The sequence below is a fragment of the Diospyros lotus genome, chromosome 5, assembly GCF_014633365.1.
Source record: "Diospyros lotus cultivar Yz01 chromosome 5, ASM1463336v1, whole genome shotgun sequence".
NCBI classification, from domain to species: domain Eukaryota; kingdom Viridiplantae; phylum Streptophyta; class Magnoliopsida; order Ericales; family Ebenaceae; genus Diospyros; species Diospyros lotus.
In genome coordinates this window covers 25962369-25988499 of record NC_068342.1, presented here as the reverse complement: position 1 = coordinate 25988499, position 26131 = coordinate 25962369, and the positions used below count along the sequence as shown (strand labels likewise).

The 26131-nt window shown below is 37.8% G+C and overlaps 1 protein-coding gene across 1 annotated transcript in view; it reads left to right on the top strand.

Annotated features, from left to right (window-relative positions):
• The window catches only part of LOC127802164 (uncharacterized), a gene marked incomplete at its 5' end in the record, with an annotated part of 4662 nt that extends 3510 nt beyond the window's left edge, over positions 1 to 1152 (top strand). The window contains one exon of the mRNA XM_052337867.1: positions 926 to 1152. Coding sequence (XP_052193827.1) covers positions 926 to 1152 — 227 coding nt within the window. The remainder of the gene's footprint in view (positions 1 to 925) is intronic.
• Positions 1153 to 26131: the final 24979 nt, after the last annotated feature.

The window sequence follows — 26131 nt, the reverse complement described above, 5'->3', positions numbered from 1 at the left end:
ATATGTAAATTCTCATAAATATTCAAAAAAAAGTATATTGGACTACTTGTGTTAGGGTGTGTTTGATAGTATGGAAATTCCATAAAAAATGTCACATCTAGGAATTGAATTCCATGTTTGACATACTGCATTTTTTATGAAATCAAATTTTATGGTACAACCCTTTAAAGCATGTTTTTTAGCCCTTTTTGTTAATTTCTTATGTAAGGGATATTCCCATTTACTTAACATGTTATATTCTGATTGAAGAAAAAAAATTAGAGGATGCCGCCATATATGTTATGTTGAATTTGTCATAAATTGGTATTTATATTTCATAAATGGATGCTATATCAATTCTCCAAAAATGTTATAAAAAACTATTCAACATTCTAAACTAAATATCCAAACCGTTCAACCCCCATAAATAGGAAGCAAACTGTGTGCTCCAATCAACCAAGTGTTATTTGATTTCATTCTTGATTAATTAAAAACACTCTGACCCTATCTTTCAACTCTCCCACCTATCAATGTTGAAACGTTAATCCTCTTGTGAAAATGGAATTCTCCTATATATTTTTGTTTGCCTAGAGGATTGAAAGCACACCCGTGATATGAACAATTTAAGGATTGAAACAAATTAAAGAACAGCACAACAAAAGCCCTTTTGTTTCTTTTGGCGATAAAACATCAGCATAAGAGGAAGAAGGAAATGAAAGGATATGCATATCATATATTGGGTTATGAGAAGTGGGATTTACAGACTCTTGATCAAATGGAATGACTTCTTCTGGTTCTGGTAACAATAATCCATTCTCGTCATAGTGAAGGGCTCCAGATTGATGCAGCGGCCTGCACCTGCCCCCCATCAGTATCCTCTTCTTGCACAGTGAAAGTTTTTCTCCATCTTCTTCGTCTTCTTCTTTCTTGTCTGATTCTTTTTCAGTTCGCTTGTCGATAATGGCGGCCTTCTCTCTCCCCCTAGACATCTTGCTTGAAATACTTCTCTGCTGCTTTTCTTTATCCTCACATCAACTAGTCCCTTTAAAGAATCTGAAGCCACTGATCCTCCTCCTAAGAAACATGTTTGAGAAAGATGATAATGATAATCCCGCTTTCGACTCTTCTTTTGATGAGAACTTGTGGCCACTGATCCTCCTCCTAAGCCACTGATTCCACTATGCTTCTCTTTCCCATCTCCAATGTTCTCCAAGATTTTCAAGGAATCCTGTTCGTCAACCGCTCATGATCCACCGAAACCCGAATCTCTTTCTCTTCTATGCAGTAATCTCTCAAAGTCTTCGAAGCACTACTACTCTTTCCCCCTCCACGTTGAATGTTCCCAACTTTTGCATGAGTAGTCAGATAGGAGATCTCTCGAGATTTCTTGTTGCCAAACACATTATTGAAGGCGATAGGACTACCGGTCGCCACTGCTTTCTTGGGCTGCAAAAGGCTTGATCTGTAGTGCCTGGGCCAATATTGCTTGCTGCGATCGGCGGAGCCATCAGTTTCATTGCCGCTGGACATGCTTTTTCTTCTCTGGTGCATGGCCTCGGATAGTAACTTGGGAATCTTGATGCTCAGCTTGAGCAGAGATATAATGGTGAAGGATGAGAATGAAGAAGTCCTTGGTCTTGGTAAGATATGTCCATGTATATGTATATATATATATATATATATGTACCAAGGACTAAATAAAATGTTAATTAATTAGGTAGATTTCAACAGGTCTTCTCCAATTCGTAATTGAGTTATTTAAATACTGACACAAGTGGTTCGAATCAAAATCATAGAAGAAAAAAAATATGAACCTACCTTTTCCATTATCCTTAATCTTGAATAATCGAAATCAGTAATCCACCCTCCAATTCGAATTCTATATATCTAGTTCCAAAATATGGACGTTACTTGAAATGGATAAAAAAGCGATCTTCCCAGTACCCAAAAAATAGGAGACCAACAACTCCTACGACTCTTTCTCTCTCTCTCTCTCTCTCTCTCTCTCTCTCTCTCTCTGGTACTTGATATAAAAAAGTTCATTTCTGTTGATTAATTTTCCAGTCACTTAATTCCTCTGGCTTTGAGGCGCAAAAATGGAGTCTTTTCTGCAGAAAACAAGGGAAGAAGATAAGCCCTATAGATGCAGGGCTCTAAGCACTTCAAGAAAGAACGCAAATAACTTACCAAGAACAAGAACGTCTTCGCTCTCATCATTCACTTACTTCACCATTATGTCTCAGCCCAAAATAAGAATCAAGATTCCCAAGTTACTATCCAAGGCCATGCACCAGAGAAGAAGAAGCACGTCCAGCGGCAATGAAACTGATGGCTCCGCCGATCGCAGCAAGCGATATTGGCCCAGGCACTCCAGATCAAACCTTTTGCCGCCAAAGAAAGCAGTGGCGACCGGTAGTCCTATCGCCTTCAATAATGTGCTTGGCAACGAGAAATCTCCAGAGATCTCCTATCCGACTACTCGTGCAAAAGATGGGAACATTCAACGTGGAGGGGGAAAGAGTAGTAGTGTTTCGAAGACTTTGAGAGATTACTGCATAGAAGAGAAGGAGATTCGGGTTTCGGCGGATAATGAGCAGGTTGATGAACAGGATTCCTTGAAAATCTTGGAGAACATTGGAGATGGGAAAGAGAAGCATGGTGGAAGCAGTCTTGATCATGGCCACAAGTTCTCATCAAAAGAAGAGTCGAAACAGGGATTCTTTTCTTTCTCAAACATATTTCTTAAGAGGAGTGGCCTCAGATTCTTTAAAGGGGCTAGTAGATGTGGGGGTAAAGGAAAGCAGCAGAGTAGTAGTTCAAGCAAGATGTCTATGGGGAGAGAGAAGGCGGCCATTATCGACAAGCGAACTGAAAAAGAATCAGACAAGAAAGAAGAAGACGAAGAAGATGGGGAAAAACTTTCACTGTGCAAGAAGAGGATACTGATGGGGGGCAGGTGCAGGCCGCTGCATCAATCTGGAGCCCTTCACTACGACGAGAATGGATTATTGTTACCAGAACCAGAAGAAGGCATTCCATTTGATCAAGAGCTGCTGTAAATCCCACTTCTCATAACCCAATATATGATATGCATATCCTTTCATTTCCTTCTTCCTCTTATGCTGATGTTTTATCGCTAAAAGAAACAAAAGGGCTTTTGTTGTGCGGTTCTTTAATTTGTTTCAATCCTTAAACAGTTCATCTCACGGGTGTGCTTTCAATCCTCTAGGCAAACAGATATATACAGTAGAATTCCATTTTCACAAGAGGATTAACGTTTCAACATTGATAGGTGGGAGAATTGAAAGATAGGGTCAGAGTGTTTTTAGTTAATTAAGAATGAAATCAAACAACACTTGGTTGATTGAAGCACATAGTTTGCTTCCTATTTATGGGGGTTGAACGGTTTGGATATTTAGTTTAGAATTAATGTTGAATATTTTTGATAACTTTTTTGGAGAATTGATATAGCATCCATTTATGAAATATAAATACCAATTTATGACAAATTCAACATAACATATATGGCAGTATCCCCTAATTTTTTCTTCTATCAGAATATATCATGTTAAGTAAATGGGAATATCTCTTACAAAAGAAATTAACAGAAAGGATGACACTAACACAAGTAGCCAAATATACTTTTTTTTTTTGTGAATATTTATGAGAATTGTTATATATATATTTTAAAATTTTTATATATATTAGAAAAATCTTTTTTCAAATTTTATATATTGTGAAAAAAATGTGAATGAAAGAGTCCCAATAGCATGCTGGAAACTCAAAATTCATAATCAAAATAAAACTTTTGCTTATGAACCAATGATGATAACCCACTTTATATTAATTAAAGCTTCTACCAATGGCCAACTTGCAAGATTGTTCCAAAATGTAAATCAATTCTCATCCCGTAGTAAAAGAGATAATGCCCCAAGCACACCGAATCAAACTATAGCAATAGTTTCATGACTATGGATAGAAAACCCATTTTCTTTAATGCAACATTATCTGTTTGAGAGATCATGTACGCAGACATGCTATATAAGACTATATTACGCATCATGTCGCATTGCTTTGTGCTTAAATGAGATTCATTTTGCTCCTTAGCTTCTAACTTCATTTTGATGTATGCAGTCCCTTTTTTTCATTGTTTGGTTTGTTGGGCATAAGGTACCAATGGGGAGGGGGGGTTTGCAGGCCCCCTTTCGTGAAAGTGGAATAGGGAGTTTATTATGCAGCTCAAACCTTAATGCCCTTTTATTTATTTCTATTTATTTCTATGCATAGAATGCATGGGGCTCCTTGCAGCAGCTGTTGTAGCCAGTAGCACGCTACATGTTTATTTTAATTTTTTTTTTTTCTATTTTCATGCGCTTGCTTCCGACTACTCACAGGCCTTTAAGCCTGACTCTAACTGATCATGGCCTAACTTGAAAATTAATTCGATCTAAAATAGTTTTGTCTCATTTTTATTTTATCTTTTTTTATTTTTCAAAAATCAATGGATTCTTTGAATTCTAAATTCTCTCAACTTTTTAAATGTTTTCCCACTAATTAACCCAATATCATTTGATTCATCTGGTTTCCTTTGCAAAGCCCATGGTTAATCACGTTCAATCTGAATAGATTTTTATAAATTTTGAGTTCGAGCAAATTATTATTCCTTTCCAAGTTAGTTGATTTTTCACCTACTTTTAAATAGTAAATGTAATGACCCGCTATCGGATGTAATTTATTTTGTCATTATTATTCTGTGATATATTTTGACATTACTTGAACTATATGTTTAAAATATTTAATGCGATGTTGAGAAGCCTAAAATGAATAGAATTTATGTGTATGAAATAGTCAGAGGAAAATGAATTTATATGATAGTTGACAAGTCAAGGTAATAGAAATTTAAGTTGTTGAAAAGTTAATAAAAAAGAAGAAATAAATAGAAAAGTTAATTGCTGCGTAATGAATTGTTAAAATAAGAATTAAGTGAGGGTTAAAAAGTCAAAAGAGTTGAGAAAAGAAAATTCAAAGAAATTAAGTGAGGAAGAGCCAAAGCATGAGTATGTATGTGTGCATGCTTGCGCTTGTGAAAGAGTCAAAATTAGTGGGCTAAAATTAAAATTGGAAGAGGTGGTTGCCGATTGTGTGTGTGTATATATATATATATATATATATGATGGATATTATGTGGAAATGGGTATTAAAGGGGATTTGTGTGTGTCAATATGTTTATTTGTGGGGAAAAGAGGAAAAATGTGCATTTTGGCAGATTTAGGGAGCTTGGTGTGCAAGCTTCCCTTCTTCACTTCATTCTTTCTTCTTCATCTTTCTTCTCTTGTTATCTCCATGGATCTTCTTCTTAGTTTGGAGCTTCTAAAAGGAGATTGGGTGGCTGTTCCAGCGGCTTGTTACGTGGCTTTCTTCTTCTTTCGATTCATTAATCAAAAAGTTCCTAAAGGCAAGTTCCTATTCTTTTTCTTTATATAGCAAGATCTTATCCTTCTTTGCTTCTCATGCAAGGTCTCATTTTTCTCCTTTCCTCTACAGTTGTATAGCTTGATTTTTCTCTTCATTCAGTGTCTTTCGAATTGTCCATTCTCGGATTTTAGGTCCTTGAAATCCCTATATTTTTGATAAAAAAAGGTCTAAATCCAGTTGCTTGTTACTCATGTAGTTTTTCTTAAATTTTTGAAAATTTTTCTTAAAGATCCAAATCGAGTTTTGGTTCACTCCATCTTTTCGAAGGAATGGCGAGTTTATTGTTAGAATTAAGTTGCATACAAGAATTTGGTGTATCTTGCACATATTTTGCTTTGAACTTATCATTTTCATTGGTATTTGTTAACCATTTTGGCTGTGTCTATCGACTAATGGTGGGAATTGCATTCTTTCTCGGTTGATAATTTCTTCTTATTTGCCAATCGTTCGTTGAAAATGGATCTATTGGTCAACAAATTAAGCCTCATTTGTCAATTGATGGCTTTATAAGGTTTTGATAGTCAACAGATAGGGGCGAATTTGTCAACTGATCATGGCATTGTCTTCTAGGGTCAACAATTGCCTCCTATTTATCAATCAATTTTTTCCTCTAGTCACCCAATCCTTCTTTTGAGGCTTCCAATCCACCCTCGAATCATCATGCAAGCTTCTAATAAGCTCTTCTATCAACTTATAATCTTGATTGCTATTTTTGGAAGATGGGGAGAATATTATGTGATCATGTGTGCGTTGTTGGGTTTTATATCATGATTGATTAATGGATGTGGATGGTTATGATGTGCAAGGCGAAATGAGTAATTCCAAGCATGTTAATGGGTGTTTAATTCGGTCGTGCTCAATTCATGTGTATTGTGATGTATGGCATATGCATGGCATTTTCATATATGAAACATAACGCACCTATTATTTTGCGTTGCGGCTATGAATGCAAATAAGGGAAAGGATATCCTAGTAAGGCGATAGACATTTGCCTAATAGTGGGAGCTTCAACTCATAATTCGCACCTGGTATAAAACTAGAAAGTGGGTGGATAATGGTTCACAATGTGATGGTATGCATACATTGGTATTATTATTATTATTACATTGGCATTTGGTTGTTAGGATTGAAATGATATGGCACACACCAAGAGAGGGGGTGAATTGGTATATAAATTTTTTTTTTCTTTAAAAATTCTTTTAATGAAAAGGAGATGTCGTATATGAAGATCACGGCTTCATTAAACCTCAAGACCTTTAAATGACACGATGAGGTATCAACCGTATGAAGACAATCTCGTCTTGACAATGAAGAACACAAGATTGAAAAATATGAAATCTTTTTCAATGAAAAGTTAAATATATGAATCAAGTGAGAAATATAGAGATACTTGAAAAGATAAATAAACAAAGAACACAAGCACAAGAGAACACAAATGATTTATAGTGGTTCGGCTTAACCCAAGCCTAATCCACTACTTTAACTCCTCACTAAGGATTTTTCAAACCAATCCACTATAACCTCCTACTTGACCAAGTAGGCCCTCTAGTCCAAGACTAGGAAATTACAAATCTCTTGCTTATATAAGTAAGCCTTCTAGCACCTAACTAAGTATTACAACCCCTTGCTTCAAAGAGCAAGTCTTCTATCACAACAAGCTAGGAAATATAAAATTTTAACAATAAGAGAGAATCTAAGAGATGAATCTCTTATTTACAAGATCTCTCAAAATGATATAAGGCTTGAAACAAATAAATACAAATGAAGATCAAAGCCTTTTGAGAGAAAAGTTGAAGCACAAATGCAAATCGAGAAATATGAAATAATCCTTAAGCTCACTTCACCTCATTCCCATCCATTAGCCTCTTCTTGATGCAAACCCAAACCCCAACATCACATTAACATAATTAAAGGCTGTAAAATACAAACAAGGTAGGATCGGTTAACAAAATCCCAAGCATTGATCAATAGTTTGTGTCTTAGGGGTAAACGGTCAACAGCTTGCTTGAGCCAGTTGATGGTTTCCCCCTACAACACCAAACGGTCGACATTCATGCCCAATTGGTCGATAGCCCCTACATCTAACAATATAAATAGCAACATGAAGGACCCAAATCACACAAATCGACATGCATGCACCGAACTAGAGCTTACCCCAACATGGCTAGGCATCAGTCCATGAAGAAATATAAGGAGAACCAAGCCCTATTCAAGCTTTTGGAAGAAATACAACAAGATTGGCCCTTAAAGAGCTCACAACTCAAGAAACCCAAAGGAGACTAGAAAATAGAGAATTCAAACTGTAGAGAAGACAAGAAAGAAGAGGAACTTACCTAAACTAGAGGAGGAATTTCCTTCAGTTGTTGCCTCCTCCTTCTCTTCCTTTTCTTCTTCTTTCCTTCCTTTCTTCCTCTATGTTTCTCTTAGCCGGTTGCTTCTTCCTCCCTTTCTCTTTTCTTCTCTTTATTTATATAGCCCCTTAGATGTTATAGGAATGTCCTAACACAAGCCAAAGACTTCTAGGAGGCACACATCGAGCTCCACCACCACCTAACCGACCTAAAAATGGTCTAAGAAGATGAATCAGGTAACAATCGCTCGACAGTCTCAAACAATTTGTCAACAATTTCATCAATCAGTTGATAGATTCAAAGTAATCTATCAACAACTTCCTCAATCGATCAACAATTTTGAGAAAATCTATCGACAGCTGTTGCTTGCAACCAACTCACCCTCTTACACTCTACAAACATACACCAAGCATACTTAAATTCCCTAAAAATCTAGACCCTAATAACGGGTCGTTACATTCAATCTACTCCTCAACCTACTTCTCAAAATCCTCAAACTCTTACCTCCTTATCTCTTTAGCTAACGATGAGGATGCCCTTAGCTGAATTCCTCACAAGCTCCATCTTGAGACTTATCAATAATCAAGAAGAAATAATGGAGAGAATAGATAAGGTGGAGTATAAGAAACAAAAATTGGAGGAAGGCCTAGTTGAACCCAAAACAACTATGTACTCAACTAGAAGACTCAAATCAATTGCTCAAAGGTCTTCAAGAACTACAATGGAAGAAGAAACAGCCAGCAAAGAAGATCCTCCACCACCATCAATAGAATAGGATCTTATGTTTTTGTTTTTGATCTACAATGTATTTTTTTTTAATAATGTACCCCTTTAAACTTTCAATGTACCTATTTACATTAAATGAAATCTTCAAGTTTCTTTTCCTTATTGTGTTCACAAATTTTAAAGTATACAAAATAAAGAAAAATTTCTTGCTAATATCCAATATGTTAAGGGAAGCATCGTTATGCAATCTCTTTATTGATTCTAGGGAGCCTATTCTTGTTAATGACAAAAAAGGGGGAGAAAAGGATCAAATATAAAAAAAGGTTAATATTTTTAGGGAGAGCTTCTCAATCATTCAAGGGGAGCCTCTCTATATGTTTAAAGAATAGCTTCTATGGTAAAAAAAATGTTTTATCATCATCAAATAGGCTCATAAATCAAAAAATGGGAGATTGTTAAGAAATTTGGTGTTTTGATTTAATGAGAAAATTAGTAAATTTGGTTCAAGGATGATGACTAAAACAATTATCAATGATATCTAAAGCATTTGAGAAAGTCTAGTTTTTAATCGAGTAATTCACTCAAAAGTTTTTTTAATGAGCTCAAAATAATCACGTATCTCAATGATCAAATAGGTTTAAGTGAATTTTCCAAGTGTAAGTTAATTAAGTCAAACATTTCTTGTAATCGAGTAACGCTTAGTCTATCTTAAAAATAATCGATTACAAATGTAAACATAATCAAATAAAGATAAAAAAATTCTCTATTAAATAAGTCTTTGTACTCGAGTTTATAATGCATCCTTTTGTTGGGTTAAAAATAATTGAGTTATAGATCTTGTACTCAAATAATGATTAATTCATACTCAAGTAAGTTGTTTTTGTAATCGAGTAAAGATCGCTTTTTACTTGAGTAAATATTCTTTGTAATCAAGTAAACATAAGTTGAAAATAAGCCTGGTCTTTAGACTTAAAATTGAATCGAATAATAATTTTTGTACTAGAGTAAGGATCTTTTTTAATTGAGTAAATAATGATTTGTAATTGAGTGGATAAAAAAAATTTCTATTGCTCAAACACTACAAGAAAAAATCCCATTTGCGACAGATTTTTCGACCAATTTATTGAGAGAATACTGATTTCGCGACAGAATTTTTGACCGAATGTGTCGGTCGGAAAACAGCTCGTCGGTAATTTTTATCGACTGAATACCATGTTAGTCGCAAAAATACCAACCAAGTGAGTGATGGATTATATTTTCGTCACTAAACTAATGAAATGCATTTAATACCAAATTAGCGACCGATATATCCTGGTAGTATTTTGCGACTGAAATTACCGACGACTTTTCAATCTCTAATTAATTAGTCAATTTTTAAAAGAGATCAATAGTAGAAATTTTACCAACTGAAAATCTGTCGCGAATCTGTCGAGAAATATTGGGCATGTAAAGGTGAATCAGGTTTAATTTGGCAATTAAACCTAGACTGACTATAATTTGGCAATTAAACCTGGACAGGATATAATTTGGCAATTAAACCTGACCCGGGTATAATTTAGCAATTAAACCTGGCCTAGGTATAATTCTGCAATTACACTTGGCCCAGGTTTAATTGCACAATTAAATTTAAGAAAATTCGTATTAAAAACTGATATGGTAAACTATCAAAATTTTATGCATAAATCAAAATAACACTTGCATTAATATTCATCATTAACTATAAGAACATTATGCTAAAAATATACATGCATATCTAACAAAAGACAAGTCTGAATATTCTTGGTATGACTACTGTGGAAGTGTAGCAGCAACACTTAATCCATATCCTGCATCTCTCATACGCTACAACACATGTTGAACGATGATCTCTACAGCATTATCTATGGCGCCCCCTACAGTAGCATGCACCATCCCAGACACCTCATTACGCAATTGAGTCATATCTGCATGGGCTATTGGCGATGGCGGCCCTGTAGAGCGAGAGGGGATAACATGAGCTTCTGAACCCATGCCATATACACGATCCTTTTTTCTACCTCCAACAACCTGCACCCAAAGACTGCTATCATCAATAGTTTGTTGTGTGTGTTAGGCATCATCACTTCCATCCTCTTGGACTTGGTCCTTCTCATGTGCTTGAGATGAAGCTGCTTGTTACAATGCCTAAAATTCATCCTGTAAAAGTTGTGGTTAGCTAATGAATAATTGGTAGGAAAGCCAATTTCATAAATATTAAAATTGCAACAAGATAAGTAATGTGTACTTATGTACGTAATTTTTGATCTTCTATCAATAAATTCTGATGTGCCCTTTTTTGTGTGGGTCATCACAAATAAATGAGATGTAGTAGGCTCGACACCATGTTCTTTAATCTACAATGAAAAAAGTCATTCATACAACTATATTTATATAGAAAAATAATCAAGTGAAATGAATAAAGGAAAAAAGGAAATACGTTTTGTGATTATACATATCTATTCTTGTGCTCAGATAAGGGTATGGAATCACAAGTGTGAACATTTCCTCCAACTTCAGAACTTCAATTTTTCTTGGCTTTTTCACACTTTGCTTTATAAGTTTCGATGCTCCAAAATTTCTTCATTTCTTCGAAAATATCTCTACCAATCCAATCTGGCTTCTTACTTTGATCCCTTCTAATGACAGCCAACATATCTTTTAATCGCTTACTTTTTTATTGAAATGCCTATGAATTTCATATTCATGTTTTGAATCCCATGCGTATAGTTTCTGCAAATTTATGGTTATGGTGATAGCAACTATGATAAAACTGAAAATGTAGTGCCATGATAAAATTGAAAATGTAGAAAGATTAATAAGTAGAACTTGATCACAGTACCTTAAACTCTTCAAACCATAACTCCTTTAGAGCTGGGTCTATTTTTGCAAATGAGTAAGTCGGACGATCAAACTTTTTCTTAATTATTTTTGTAATTTCATGAACACATTGAGGATTGCTAAACCTATTATAACACACAACAATTAGTAATACGCATAAATAAATACACATACATCGCTATTAAACTCTTTCCTAATATGTAAGAGAGGATTATGCGTGTTTATGAAACAAGAAATACATACAAGTCTGTGCCCCTAGGCGTGATCACTTAACGTGTGTCTGTAGATGCTGGTGTGGGCAGCTGTACATGTGAAGATGTAGACGTTGGTGTGGGGGTGGATAGTACACCTCCTGAAGAGGTAGACGTATGTTGGGTGGCGGTGGTGGTTCGGCCAACATTCAATGCAGCATCACCCAAAAAAGCATCCCCTACGAAGATATTTTCTCGGGGTGAGGGTGCATGCACTGCAATGAATGAATTGGCAGAAGATGGGGGAGAGGGTGTACCAGTGAATGCAGACAGATGACCCTCATCACCACTCTCGCCTCGGCTAACTGAAGTACCGAGGGAGGAACGCCCCCTATATTAGACACGACCACCTCGCTTATACGGTCTACCACCTAACATATCCTACGACACAAAGCATACAATAATTTACATTTAGCATAATAGTTAAATGTGTAAAAAAAAAAATGAATTTCCAAAACACGATTCAGTCTTCTTTCGTTATATGATCATATAAAAGAATATTAAATAAAATATGATTAATGAGCTCAATAGCCTTACCGTGTTTAATGTCCATTTAAACCCGGTAAGGCTATTTGTAAGGACCCCACCCAAGTCCCCAAGGAACCGGAGCAGATGCCCTATTAAAATAGAGACAACTTGAACCTAGATAAACCTGTCATGCATGCGACTTATGAGGCCCCCACCCAGGTCCCCAAAGAACCAGAGCGGGTGCCCTACTAAAATGGAGACAATCTGATCAAGAATAACCTATTATGCATGCCACAGATAAATATCAAGAGAAAGCCGATAAAGGAAACTTGGCATCATGACATGAGTATCAAAACCTCAACCTGCTATACAACGGCTGACCTCTAGGCTTACATAGCCCAGGCATGCATAACATACAATACTGGCACAACGGTTACAAAATAAAACATAGTCCATACAGACCCAATAAACTGAATCAAAATGCAATCCAGAAGCGACAAAATGCATAAAAAGAAACCCCCAGGCTGACAATTGCTGGGTCTGCATGGCCTTATACACCGCCTACCCTGGAAGTCGGGAACCGCTAGACTCGCCCATAACTGGGTCCTTACCTTTACTTGGAATAAAGAGAAAACAAGGTGAGTCCAAATGACTCAACAAGCTCATAAAGAAAGGAAGGATAGATAGAATAGGTGTTAAGAGTAAACCTGCATTTCAAGTACATAACAAACTGAAACTCATGCATAACATGCCAAGCAATCTCGTAAACTGATACAAGTACCAACTGTAAAAAAAATGATGCTCACATAAAGGATCTTGGGGCCCAAATAAGGAATGCACTAGCACCCAAGTGCATATCACAAACCTGTTGTTGCCCTAAAGGCAAGCGATACCTGTCACTCGAGTCAAAGCTCGCTAGGGTGGAAGCGACCAACACCCGCTGGCACGCATAAGCGTCCAAAATAGAAACTGGGCACGCTGAAGCGTCTCTGAATAACTACGTTCGAAAAACCTGACACCGTACAACTGTATCTCAAGAACTGGCGTCAAGACTGTGCAAATGCAACAAATAAGGAGTGGCGTAGTAGACCAGACAGGATACAAAGCCCCCATAAGCCTCTCCCGGCTAGTAAAACACACGTCAAATGCAAATGCTCATGTCTACCAACTACAGATAAATATAACATGATCGTGTAACAAGCACTCAAGTGAAAATGAACCACACAAAATGTATAAACCCAACTTGAGTACGTTTAGCACTTGGATGAGTCGCATGAGTTTAACAGGTTAGAACAGGGAAAGTAGTGTTATGAATCATACGCTTACTCCCTAAAGACACTAGCGGATATCTAACTCGAGTGTACCTATCTTCATTCCATTTAAGAGGTAGAGGGTGAACAAACTCTCTAGAAACACAATCAAGACGCTGAGTACATTTACAGCTTCTATTGCCTTACTAAGTTACACCTTTATATTATAATATGTAATTTAATGAATTATGACATATATTACATATTGATTACTAATATTATTACTGTTATTGTTATTATTATTATTATTAAGAAAGTAGGATAATACTAATAATAACACCACACATTATTTATTTAATATTGTCTATTACTAGTATTACTTACTTACTTTTACAAAATTAATATTAATCCCCAACCTTCAATTATTATTTAATAATATAACTTCTATCTAAACATATATATAATTACACAACACCTATACACTAGTTAAACATATATATGTATATATATATATGTGTGTAATTATATATCTAAACATACATATTATTGCACAGCACCTACATGGACACACGGATGATCCCCACCCTTCAATTATTATTTAATAATTTAACTTCTGTCTAAACATACTTATAATTACACAGCAACTATACACATTATTTATATATATATATATAACAGCCCTGGACACTTAAACCTCCAGCAACAATTCATCCTGGCCTTACCGAATGTATACATATTTTTTACATATTTAGACGTGCACATCAACCAAGGTCTTGAGTTTATATAGGTTGAGAAGGCACCAAAACCACTGTTTTAAAGAATAAAACCGAGAAAGAGAGACCGAATAGTGTCTCAACTGTGCACTGCTTCTATATATATGCAGCCCCATATATATATATATATATATATACTTGCAGCAACTGCTACCCTCACTCCATCACCGAGAAGTCTACAACTAAGAGGACATCGGAGAGACAACAGGAAAGGGGAGAAGAACCTGCATGCCCTCGGAAGGCCCCCTGCTCTCACACGGATATATATATATGGCTATTTCGCTGCACAGCATGTTGTATTTCCTAGTGTGAGTGTAAGTGTGTGTGGGTGGTTGTCCCACATTGGTTGTGTAAAGAGGTGAGAGTGGATATTTATTCTCCTCCCTCACACATGGGTTTGGGCCCTAAGGGGCACCCAGATTTTGTGAGCGGGCAAACTCCTTGGCCCACGCATGCGCCGTCGGTCTGGTCAGACGGATAGGTCGGGTTATATAGATATATTTTTGGATAAAGAAAATAACAAATTAAATATTTTCTTTTATTTTTATTTTTTATTTCTCCTCTTCCAGTGGCTTCCCAAAGTGTCTCCATTTAATTCTGTGAAATTATTTTCGGTCGCTTCGTCTTCTCCAAGCGTCGGTATTTACTCTGACATTCAATGTCGCTTTTATGGAAGCGTCTGTTCAGCCTCCTCAATCCAACTATATAAGGCGTGGTCGAGCTTCGCTGTGAGGTAGAGATCTTCATCCTTCATTCTCGTGTGTCAACCAACAGAGAGCAAGTGCCCTAAGAGTTATGCTAGATCCGATTGAGCGTGGTCGTCGTTCCCCGGAGTTGGCCGTTGAATCCTGCATTGACAGTCGCCGGAGCCTGCGAGTGACCGGAGCAAGGCGTCATTGTCTTTAGAACAGCACTATAGGCATGCCTCGACCTTTGCTATTTCAGTTCTTCCAACGTCTCTCTGATATCCGAGTTTGAGTTTCTGCTGATTGTTTATGCTGCTGCTATATATATTGCAATAGTTACGAATTTATATCTGTTGCTGTGGGTTTTGTTTTGGCTATTGTGGGCTTTATACACATTGTTGCATTGGGTGTGTGGGCCTCGTTAAATTGTGTAATACTTTTATTTTACACTGCTATTCTAACATTCTGAAAACAGTGAGTTAAAAGGAAAATCATCTTAAAATTTTCCTAAGTGAATATGGCTGCCCCCAACACCAACATCCCTACGGCCTTTGCTGCTATTCCAGCCGCTGTCATTGGTCCGGCTGCTACCAAACCAGCAACTCATGTTGAGAAGCCACAGCAGTTCAATGGGGAGGACTTTAAAAGATGGCAACAAAATATGGTCTTTTATCTGACCACTCTGAACCTGGTGCATATCCTGAAGGAAGCATGCCCAGTTACCCCGGAGAATCCAACCGCGAAGGAAGTAGCTGCCAAGGAAGCGTGGATGAATAGGACTTCCTGTGCCAGAACTATATACTAAGTGCGTTGGCGGACTCACTGTACAACATATATTGTACTACCTACCCGACAGCCAAGGAATTGTGGGATGCTTTGGATAAGAAGTACAAACTGGAAGATGCTGGTACTAAGAAATTCCTCATGAGGAAATTTCTTGACTACAAGATGGTTGATTCCAAATTGGTGGTCAACCAGTTGGAAGAACTGCAAGTGCTCTTTAGTGACTTGCTGAGTGAGGGGTTGGTTATAAATGAACCTTTCCAAGTTGTCGCTGTGATTGAGAAGTTACCACCCTCGTGGAAACACTTCAAAAATTACCTCAAGCACAAGCGGAAAGAGCTGTCCATGGAGGATCTGGCTATCAAACTTCGCATTGAAGAGGACAATCGGAAAGGAGATAAAGCTCCTCTCAGGATGGAAGCATGAGCCAACGTGGTTGAAGCCTCTAAACCTCAACCCAAGAAACAACAAGGCAAGAAAAAGAACGTGAACATGGGTCCCAAGAATAAGACTCTCACCAAGCGCATCCAAGGCAGCTGCTGGGTGTGCAGCAAGACGGGCCATAGGGTCATTGACTGTCGTCACAAGAAGGGACAGAGCACTGCCAACAACCAGCGCAAGAACAATCAGGCCAACATGATGGAAGAAGATGTCGACCTGATTGCGGTTGTCACAGATGTCTGCATGGTGTTGAATGCCAAGGGCTGGTGGATAGACACTGGGACTACTAAGCACATCTGCAGTGACAGGGCTATGTTCGCCACATATGAAAGTGCTAACGACTCTGAGAAGCTGTACATGGGGAATGCTTCTGCATCTCCTGTGATCAAAAATGGCAAGGTCCTGCTGAAGTGGACCTCTGGGAAGATACTTACCCTCAATGACATGTGCCACATGCTAGAAATCCGAAAGAACTTGGTATCTGGAACCCTGCTAAATAAAAATAGGTTCAAACTAGTGTTTGAGTGAGACAAGTTCACTCTTAGTAAGGGGGTATGTATGTGGGACAGGGTTATTTACTTAATGGTATGTTAAAACTTAATGTACTAGCCCAGGTTCCCAAAAATAATGAGAATAAGAACAAGGCTTCCGCTTATTCTGTTGAGTTGTGTGATGTGTGGCACTCGAGGTTAGGGCATGTCAATTATTGTTCTCTCCAAAGAATGGTAAATTTAGGACTTTTGCTTAACTTCAGTATTGACAAAGGACATAAATGTGAAGTTTGTGTCAAGTCAAAGTTCACGAGGAAGTCATTTCCGTCTGTGGAAAGAAACAGTGAGTTACTCGATTTAATTCACAGTGATCTATGTGACATGAAAAGTACTCCTACTAGAAGTGGGAAGAAGTACTTTATCACATTCATAGATGATTGTAGCAAGTATTGCTATGTATACTTATTACATAGTAAAGATGAGACCTTAGATGTCTTTAAGACATATAAGGCAGAAGTTGAAAATCAACTTGGTAAGAAAGTGAAGGTGCTGAGATTAGATAGAGGTGGTGAATATGAATCATCGTCACTTTCTGAGTTTTGCGAGGTCAATGGAATAATCCATCAAACCACAGCACTGTATACGCCACAACAAAATGGTGTAGCCGAAAGGAAAAATTGAACTTTGAAGGACATGGTTAAATGCATGCTTAATAGTTCAGGTTTACCCCACAACTTGTGGAGGGAGGCTTTGCTTACAGCAAACTTAGTTTTGAATCGAAAAATACATAAAAAGACTGACAAATCTCCTTATGAAGTGTGGAATGGGAAGCAACCCTTGTATAAAATCCTCAAAGTGTGGGGGTGTTTGTCTAAGATGCAAGTTCTTTACCGAAGAGGATCAAACTTGGACCAAAGACGATAGATTGTGTCTTTATTGGCTATGCACTGCACAATGCTGCCTATAGGTTCCTGGTGATAAAATCAGAAATTCTTGATATTAATAATAACACAATAATGGAATCTATAGAAGTGGAGTTCTTTGAGAACATATTCCCTTTTAAGGAAGAAAGACACAGTGACGGTGGTTCCAAGAGGAAGTATGAGGCGAGCTCTTCTGAGGGTCAAGTTGGTTAGGAGACTGAGGTTGAACCTAGAAGGAGCAAAAGAGCTAAGAAAGCTACTTCTTTTGGAGCAGATTTCCTAACCTATATGGTAGAAGATAAGCCTCAAACTTTTAATGAGGCTATGACATCGTCTGATGCTCCGTATTGGAAGGAGGCCATCAATAGTGAGATGGAGTCCATTATGCAAAACTAGACATGGGTGTTGGTTAACTTACCTCCGGGAAGTAAGCCAATTGGGTGAAAATGGATATTTAAGAAGAAACTAAAGGCTGACGGTACTATTGATAAGTACAAGGCTCGTCTAGTAGCTAAAGGCTATCGCTAAAAGGAAGGGCAAGACTTCTTCGATACCTATTCTCCAGTGATGAGAATCACATCTATAAGGGTGTTGATCGCAATCGCAACGTTACACAATTTGGAAATTCACCAGATGGATGTAAAGACTGCATTTTTAAATGGAGATTTAGAGGAAGAAGTATATATGGAACAACCCGAAGGGTTTGTCATAAAGGGACATAAAAAAAAAGTGTGCAAACTTATAAAGTCCTTTTATGAACTGAAATAGGCACCAAAGCAATGGCATGAGAAATTTGATCACATTATGCTTGCAAATGGGTTCAAGATAAATGAGTGTGATAAACGTGTTTATGTTAAAACCATAAATCACGAGTGTGTCATTGTGTGCATGTATGTGGATGATATGCTGATAATGGGCACTGATAAAAGCATCATAGAATCCACAAAAGGGATGTTGAATTCCAACTTTGATATGAAAGACTTGGGTCTTGCTGATGTCATTCTTGGAATTCGAATAACAAAGAATGCCGAAGGGTATATACTTTCTTAATCACACTATATCGAGAAAGTGTTGCGTAGGTTTGGTCATTTCGAGAGTAAGCCCACTGTTACTCCGTTTGATCCAAATTCTAAACTAAAGAATAACAATGGTAAAGGTGTATCTCCATTGGAGTATGCTAGGGTCATCGGAAGTTTGATGTACATCATGAATTGTACAAGACCCGATATTGCCTACTTGGTAGGTAGGTTGGCAAGATACACGAGCAATCCTAGATGTGACCATTGGGATGCTCTGGTTAGGATACTCAAGTACTTGAAGTACACGTTAGAGTATGGGTTGCATTACACGAGGTATCCACTTGTACTGGAAGGGTTTAGTGACGCTAATTGGATCTTTGATAGCTTGGAGACTAAATCAACCAGTGGGTATGTGTTTACCTTAGATGGAGCCGCTGTATAGTGGAAGTCTTCGAAACAAACGTGCATTGTGCAGTCTACTATGGAGTCTAAATTTATCGCTCTGGATAAAGCAAGTGAAGAAGCTGAATGGCTTCAAAATTTCCTTGAAGACGTTCCATTGTGACCTAAGCCTGTAAACGCGATATGTGTCTATTGTGACAACTTAGATGCTTCAATGCATGCTAAAAATAGTGTCTACAATGGGAAGTCGAGACACATAAGGCGTAGGCATAATTCTATAAGGCAGCTGCTCACTAATGGAATAATTTCCATTGATTATGTGAAGGCAAAGGAAAATTTGGCAGATCCTTTGAAAAAAGGAGTGACGAGGAACCAAGTCACTTCTACATCGATGGGAATGGGATTAAAGCCTGTGAAATGAATTACCCGGTGGTAACTTAACCCAATTGACTGGAGATCCCAAGATCTGGGTTAAATAGGAAAACTGGCTGGGATTATTCATAGTTTACACACTAAGGAACTTATAATTCCTTCCCAAGTCCCGATAGTAAGAGTGTGTATTCTGTTGGTGGTACAGGTAATATTGGTATCTTGTTATAAGAGGAGCATTAACAGAGTGCTCTTAATTAATGATTAACTATGTGAGAGTAGAAGTGGGTCGCTTCTATGAGAACTATTCTAAAGGCTTGGGTTCTCTAGAGCTCTCATGAATTCAGGATACTGTCCAGAACTAAAATGGACACAATCGTATAGAACTCGAAGGTGTAAGATGAGTTGTGTGTGATATATGTTGTCTTGATTTACCACCAGGAGGGTAGTTCAAGAGCTGAGCTCACTACTTTTTCAATAAGTTGGACAGATACTCACTAAGGGAGGTTCAAGTCCAAAAGACACATTCCCTGATGCATAACTTGTTGTTTGCTCTCTGTGGGGTTGTGTCAGTCTGTCTGGTTTAACACACTTACACTCATGTGGGGGATTGTTGTATTTCCTAGTGTGAGTGTAAGTGTGTGTGTGGGTGGTTGTCCTACATTGGTTGTGTAAAGAAGTGAGAGTGGGTATTTATTCTCCACCCTCACACATGGGTTTGGGCCCTAAGAGGCACCCAGATTTTGTGAGCGGGTGAACTCCTTGGCCCACGCGAGCGTCGTCTGTCCGGTCAGTCGGACGGGCGGGTCGGGTTATATAAATATATTTTTGTATAAAGAAAATAACAAATTAAATATTTTATTTTGTTTTTATTTTTTATTTCTCCTCTTCCAGTGGCTTTCCCGAAGCGTCTCCATTTAATTCTGTGAAATTATTTCTGACCGCTTCGTCTTCTCCAAGCGTCGGCATTTACTCTGACGTTCAATGCTGCTTTAATGGAAGCGTCTGTTCGGCCTCCTCGACCCAGCTATATAAGGCGTGGTCGAGCTTCGCTGTGAGGTAGAGATCTTTATCCTTCCTTCTCGTGTGTCAGCCAACAAAGAGCAAGTGCCCTAAGAGTTTTGCTAGATTCGGTCGAGCGTGGTCGCCATTCCCCGGAGTTGGCCGTTAAATCCTGCGTTGACAGTCGCCGGAGCCTGCCAGTGACTAGAGCAAGGTGTCACTATCTTCAGGATAGCGCTATAGGCGTGCCTCGACCTTTGCTGTTTCAGTTCTTCCAGCGTCTCTCTGATATCTGGGTTTGAGTTTCTGCTAATTGTTTCTGCTGCTGCTATATATATTGCAATAGTTACGAATTTATATCTGTTGCTGTGGGTTTTGTTTTGGCTATTGTGGGCTTTATACACGTTGCATTGGGTGTGTGGACCTCGTTAAATTGTGTAATACTTTCGTTTTACACTGTTGTTCTAACACAGCACACACACTACAAGGGAAAGAAGGGAAAGAAGGGGGGAAATGGAGGCTTGCCTGAACAGCTTGAACTGAAATAGAAGCACGGCCACTCCTTCAAGCTCCCCTGCAAATCCTCCGTTTCTTCTTCTTCGCTTGCTGATGGGCGTTCAACTCAGTCTCCCCCTCTCTCTCTCTAACTCTTACTGATATAAAGGTTGAGACAGCAGCTAGTGGGCGCTCCACCACCGTTGTCTTACCGATAAATCTAATAATGCGGCCTGGGAACTTGGAAGCAGATGATGCATTCGGCCACGTTTGGGGAGCTTTGGACATACACACACAAACACACACTGCCTCTTTGTTTAAAGCTCTTACACACAATACACATAATATTATAATAACTATAGATATTAATTAATGATAATAATAAGAATAGTTATAATAATAATAATTCTATCCACAATAAATAATAATAATACTAGGAGTAATAATAATATTACTATAATAATAATAGTATTACTTATAATAACAGTAATAATTACAGTAAGTAACAATATTAATAATAATACTAATAATAATTATAACGAGAATAATAATAACAGTAATAGCAATACTAATAACAATAATAAATAAATAAATTTGGGTCATTACACTATTAATATCAGTAATGCTCAAACAATAATTTGATTATGTGACTCTTTAGTGCTTGGGATCCCCTCAACCCCTAAACAATATAGTCTAAAAATTTCAAAATATGATTATTCGAATCAAAAGGGTTCCTGGGTTTAATTGGACAAAACAACCCATAATGTGTTTAATTGGTACATTAAACTCGGGTCGGGTAATTAAACCCTGTGAGTTGTATATAATATTTTTTATTTTTATTTTTCAAATGTACTCCTACAAATCCTTGGTTTCAAATAGCACTTAAATGAGCTATGGTTCTAGGAATTTACGTTCACTGTGTTAATAGTGCCTACATTGCACAACAATCCACTATATCGGGGCAAACACATTTCGAGTGCATTAGTTAAGTATAAATGATCAATTGTGTTTCATGGTACTATTTTCACACAATGGAGTTATACATATATATGTGTGGGTGCGTGTGTGTGTGCATATTAACCAACAAAAATAAATAAATCGGAGTGATCACCCACCACCCAAAGGGAGTGATAAAATTTTCATCACTCACTGGAGACATATCTATCACTTACAAACAAAAAGACATACCTCTCACAATGAAAATAAAGTATAAATCAAAGTTGCAACCCAAGAAGAAGCCAAAACTGCAAGATAAATAAACGTATAATTAGTCCCAAGAACAATGAATTTAGGATATGTTAATATGTCACTACATTATTGCACAAAAGAGTGTTAATTACTAAAGTAAACAAAATTTATATATGAAATATGCATACCAAAGGAAGACTTGAATAAGGCTGCAAATAGGGAACATGGAGTGAAATTCCACTCCACCAAAATTCTAACAAAACATGCATTATTCATGTGTATCCTCCTCGTCATGTTCTTCATATATATCCTCCTCGTCATCTTCTTCATTTATATCCTCTTCATCTTCTTCATCTATATCCTCATCCTCATCTTCCTCTTCAATTGTATCCGCGTCCTCATCTTCTTCTTCATTATCAGGCTCCCCATCCTCAACCACAAAAGTGTCATTAATGGAGTACTCTTCAACTTCTTTAGTCTCAACATTGTCTCGTAGGTTATCGAGTTGTTCATCTTCAACTACAGGAGGTTGTAACAGCACGTCCTCATCTTCTAGATAAACATGCACTGTTTGTTCAGAAGTTGGGGCATCAACCGTGCTCCTTACCTTGGTTCGAATAACTACCGACTAATCCACCAAATTACGTTGTTGACATGGATATGGGGCATAGTAAACTTGGTGCGCTTGGGAGGCAAGTATAAAAGGATCATATTGATTGTACCTTCTAGTAAATCGAATCTCAAGTATTCCGTATTGTTTATTTATCCTGGTCCCTCGCCCTGGAGTCGGATCAAACCACTCACAATTGAACAGCACCAAGTTTTTAAGTGGTAACCCAAGGGTACTCCAATTGGATAACCTCCTTGAGTATCCCATAATAGTTGTCTTCTAGTTGTCCGTAGACAGAACCCCTAGTACAAACTCCACAATTTTTTGTGGACTTGCCTTCACTCCACAAATCTATTTGAAACTTATAGCCATTTACAAAATAAGTATGCTATGTTTGCACCATCCTCAAGGGTCCCCATGAGATGTCACGTATTTGTTGATCATGTATCTCATTAGTTGGATCATGCACCTACTCATATTTTGTTTTAAACATAATACATGTTAATAAACAAATTACATTATTCACGAACGTAGAATTTGATCTGCTAACGCACTTATTTTTAGTAATTGAAAGGGATCTACATAGTCATTGAACATCTTGGAAACTCAACCTCAATCCTTTTATCAACTTCTTTGGCATCCATGTGTGGTGCAAGCGCTCTTATATTTTCTACATATGTACTGCAACATTAAGAGAAACCAAGTTCATATACTAAGTCTTAATTAAATCATGATCATTGAACAATCGTGGAGATGTGTTATAACGTACTTCAAGTAAGGTTGGACCTCGTCAAAATTTAAGAGAACGTAGAGTGTCGAACGATGAAGTTCTTGATCAGTTAACATACGTTCGCGATGTTTGTCAGCTGGGCGTCTTGACTGATTGAAGATAGAAAATGTATCTGCATTCGATTGTACCTTGGCGCCATCATCATTTTGTGGTGCTTGTGTCTGCCTTGATTGTACATCAGTTCCAAAATAATGGCTACAAAATGTGAACATTTCTTCTACAATGTAGGCCTCACAAATGGATCCTTCCACTCGAGCCTTATTTGTGACCTTCCTCTTCAACGTGTGTAAGAACCTGAGGGTTTAAAAGGAAAAATAAAACACCAAAGAGAGGAGTAAAAACATATACTAGTACTGGTGTGAACAATACTATCATTATTGTTACCTCTCAAAGGGATACATCCAACGGTATTGCACTAGTCCACCAACATGTGCCTCATAAGCTAAATGTATGGGAAGATGCTCCATTGAATTGAAGAAACTAGGTGGGAATATTCACTCTAGTTTGCACAAGGTTACCTTAATGTTCTCCTCCAACGTTTCCACCTTATCAAGCCTTAGAGTTGATGAACAAATCTCCCTAAAGAATTGGCTAAGCTCTGCAAGGGACTTCCATAAAGGGTCTGGCAATGCCCTCAATGCAATTGGGAGAAGACGTTCCATGAAAACATGACAGTCATGGCTTTTCATCCTGTGCAATTTAGCATTTTGAATGTCCACACACTAAGCCAAATTTGAGGAATACCCATCTGGAAGCCTTAATTGTTTAACCCGTTTACAATAGCTCTCTTTTGTTCCACGTTCAGGGTGTATTGTGCCTTGGGTTTGAGGAGCTTACCGTTGCCTCTATCCACTAGCAATAGCTCCCTACGTCTATAATATTCTTTTAAATCCATTATTGCCTTTGTATTATCCTTGGTCTTTCCTTTGACATCCATAATTGTATTAAACACATTATCAAACACAGTCTTTTCTATGTGCATTACATCTAGGTTATGGCGAATTAGATTTGTTTTCCAATATGGCAGCTCCCAGAAAATGCTTTGCCTTGTCCAGTTGTGATTAATTCCATAACCTGGTAGACACATAGGGCCTGCGTCGATTGTTTTCGACAAGTTTTTAAGTCTCTCCCAAACTTCATCTTCACTTAATCACCTCGGAGGTGGTGATTTATCAACCCTATTCTTTACAAATGCATCTCGATTTCTTTGAAATGGGTGATTTAAGGGCAAAAACATTCAGTGACAGTTAAAGAATGACATCTTTCAACCATGTTTAATTGTAAATGCCTTTGATTTTTCCATGTAGTATGGACAAACTAACTTACCTGCAACCATCCAACTAGATAGCATCCCATATGCGGGGAAGTCATTTATGGTCCACATAAGTGCAACCCTCATTTGGAAATTTTCCTTCAATGAGATATCATACGTCGTCACACCAACATCCCAAAGCATATTCAACTCATCTATGAGAGGTTGTAGGAACACATCGATCTTACTCTTCGGATTGTTCGGGCCAGGGATAATTAGTGTCAAGAACATATACTCATGTCTCATGCACATCGACGGGGGGAGATTGAAAGGGGTGATGATTACAGGCCAGCATGAATATGTTCCACCTAATGGGCTATATGGGGAGAACCCATTAGCGCACAATCCCAATCTAACATTGCGTGGATCACGTGCAAAAAGAGGGTGTATTCTATCAAAGTGCTTCCATGCTTCTCCATCAGATGGGTGGGAAAGTACACCGGACTCTCGAGGGTTTTCATGGTGCCACCTCATCTTAGCAGTCGTAGCATTTGATGCAAATAGCCTTTGAAGTCTTGGTGTCAAAGGCAAATACCACATCTGCTTTCTAGCAACATCCTTATACCCCTTGCGACTTGCCCTGTGAACATATCGTGAAGCATGACAAAGCACGCACTGTTGCTTATCATCATTGTACCTATAGTATAACATGCACCCATTAATACAACAATTAATCTTTTGGTAACCAAGGCCTAGCTTTGAAACCATCCTCTTTGTTCTATAAAAGTTTGACGGTATTAGATTTTCTCTAGGCATTATCTTCTTCATAAGTTGAACCACCCCATTGTAGCATTGTTGAGACATGTTATAATCAGACTTAATGCTAAGTAGCCTAACTGATGCTGACAACTCTAAATGAGTCAAACAACCCTCCCACAAGAGTGCTTGTGTAGCTGCCAACATTTCATATAATCCTTGAGTACTAGCATTAGGTTGCTCCTCTTGTTCGTCTTCATGAAGATTGGCTCCAAATGAGGGACCTGTTGCATCCATGACCATCGACTGATCTTAGTTTAAATTCTCAATGTAACTCTGTCATTGCATGTCATTTTGATGAGTTGTAGGGTGGGTGACTCTTCCCCATGGCACGTCCAGTAGTGATAGTTAGCCATAAACCCCTTCCGAAACAAATGTACTTCACTGTGTCCACATCAAGGAATTTCAAGCAACCACATCTCACACACGAACATCTTATGAGCATGCCATCACGTGTAAATTGCGGTCAAGAGCAAACATAATTTATGAAGCCCTCAACCCCATTGACAAATTCAGCTAATAGCCCGACTCAAGGTCTCGTTCTATTGTACATCCACCTCCTATGCTCAAGTACATCCATGGTCTACAAAACACAATGGGATTTTGAACAAAGATGTGATTTTGAAGTTTGATTGCCCTACTAAAGATAGAATTAATGACAAATAAAACAACCAAAATGATACAAGTATATTTCATAAATAACAGCATGAAAAATAACTAAAATGAACTAAATAA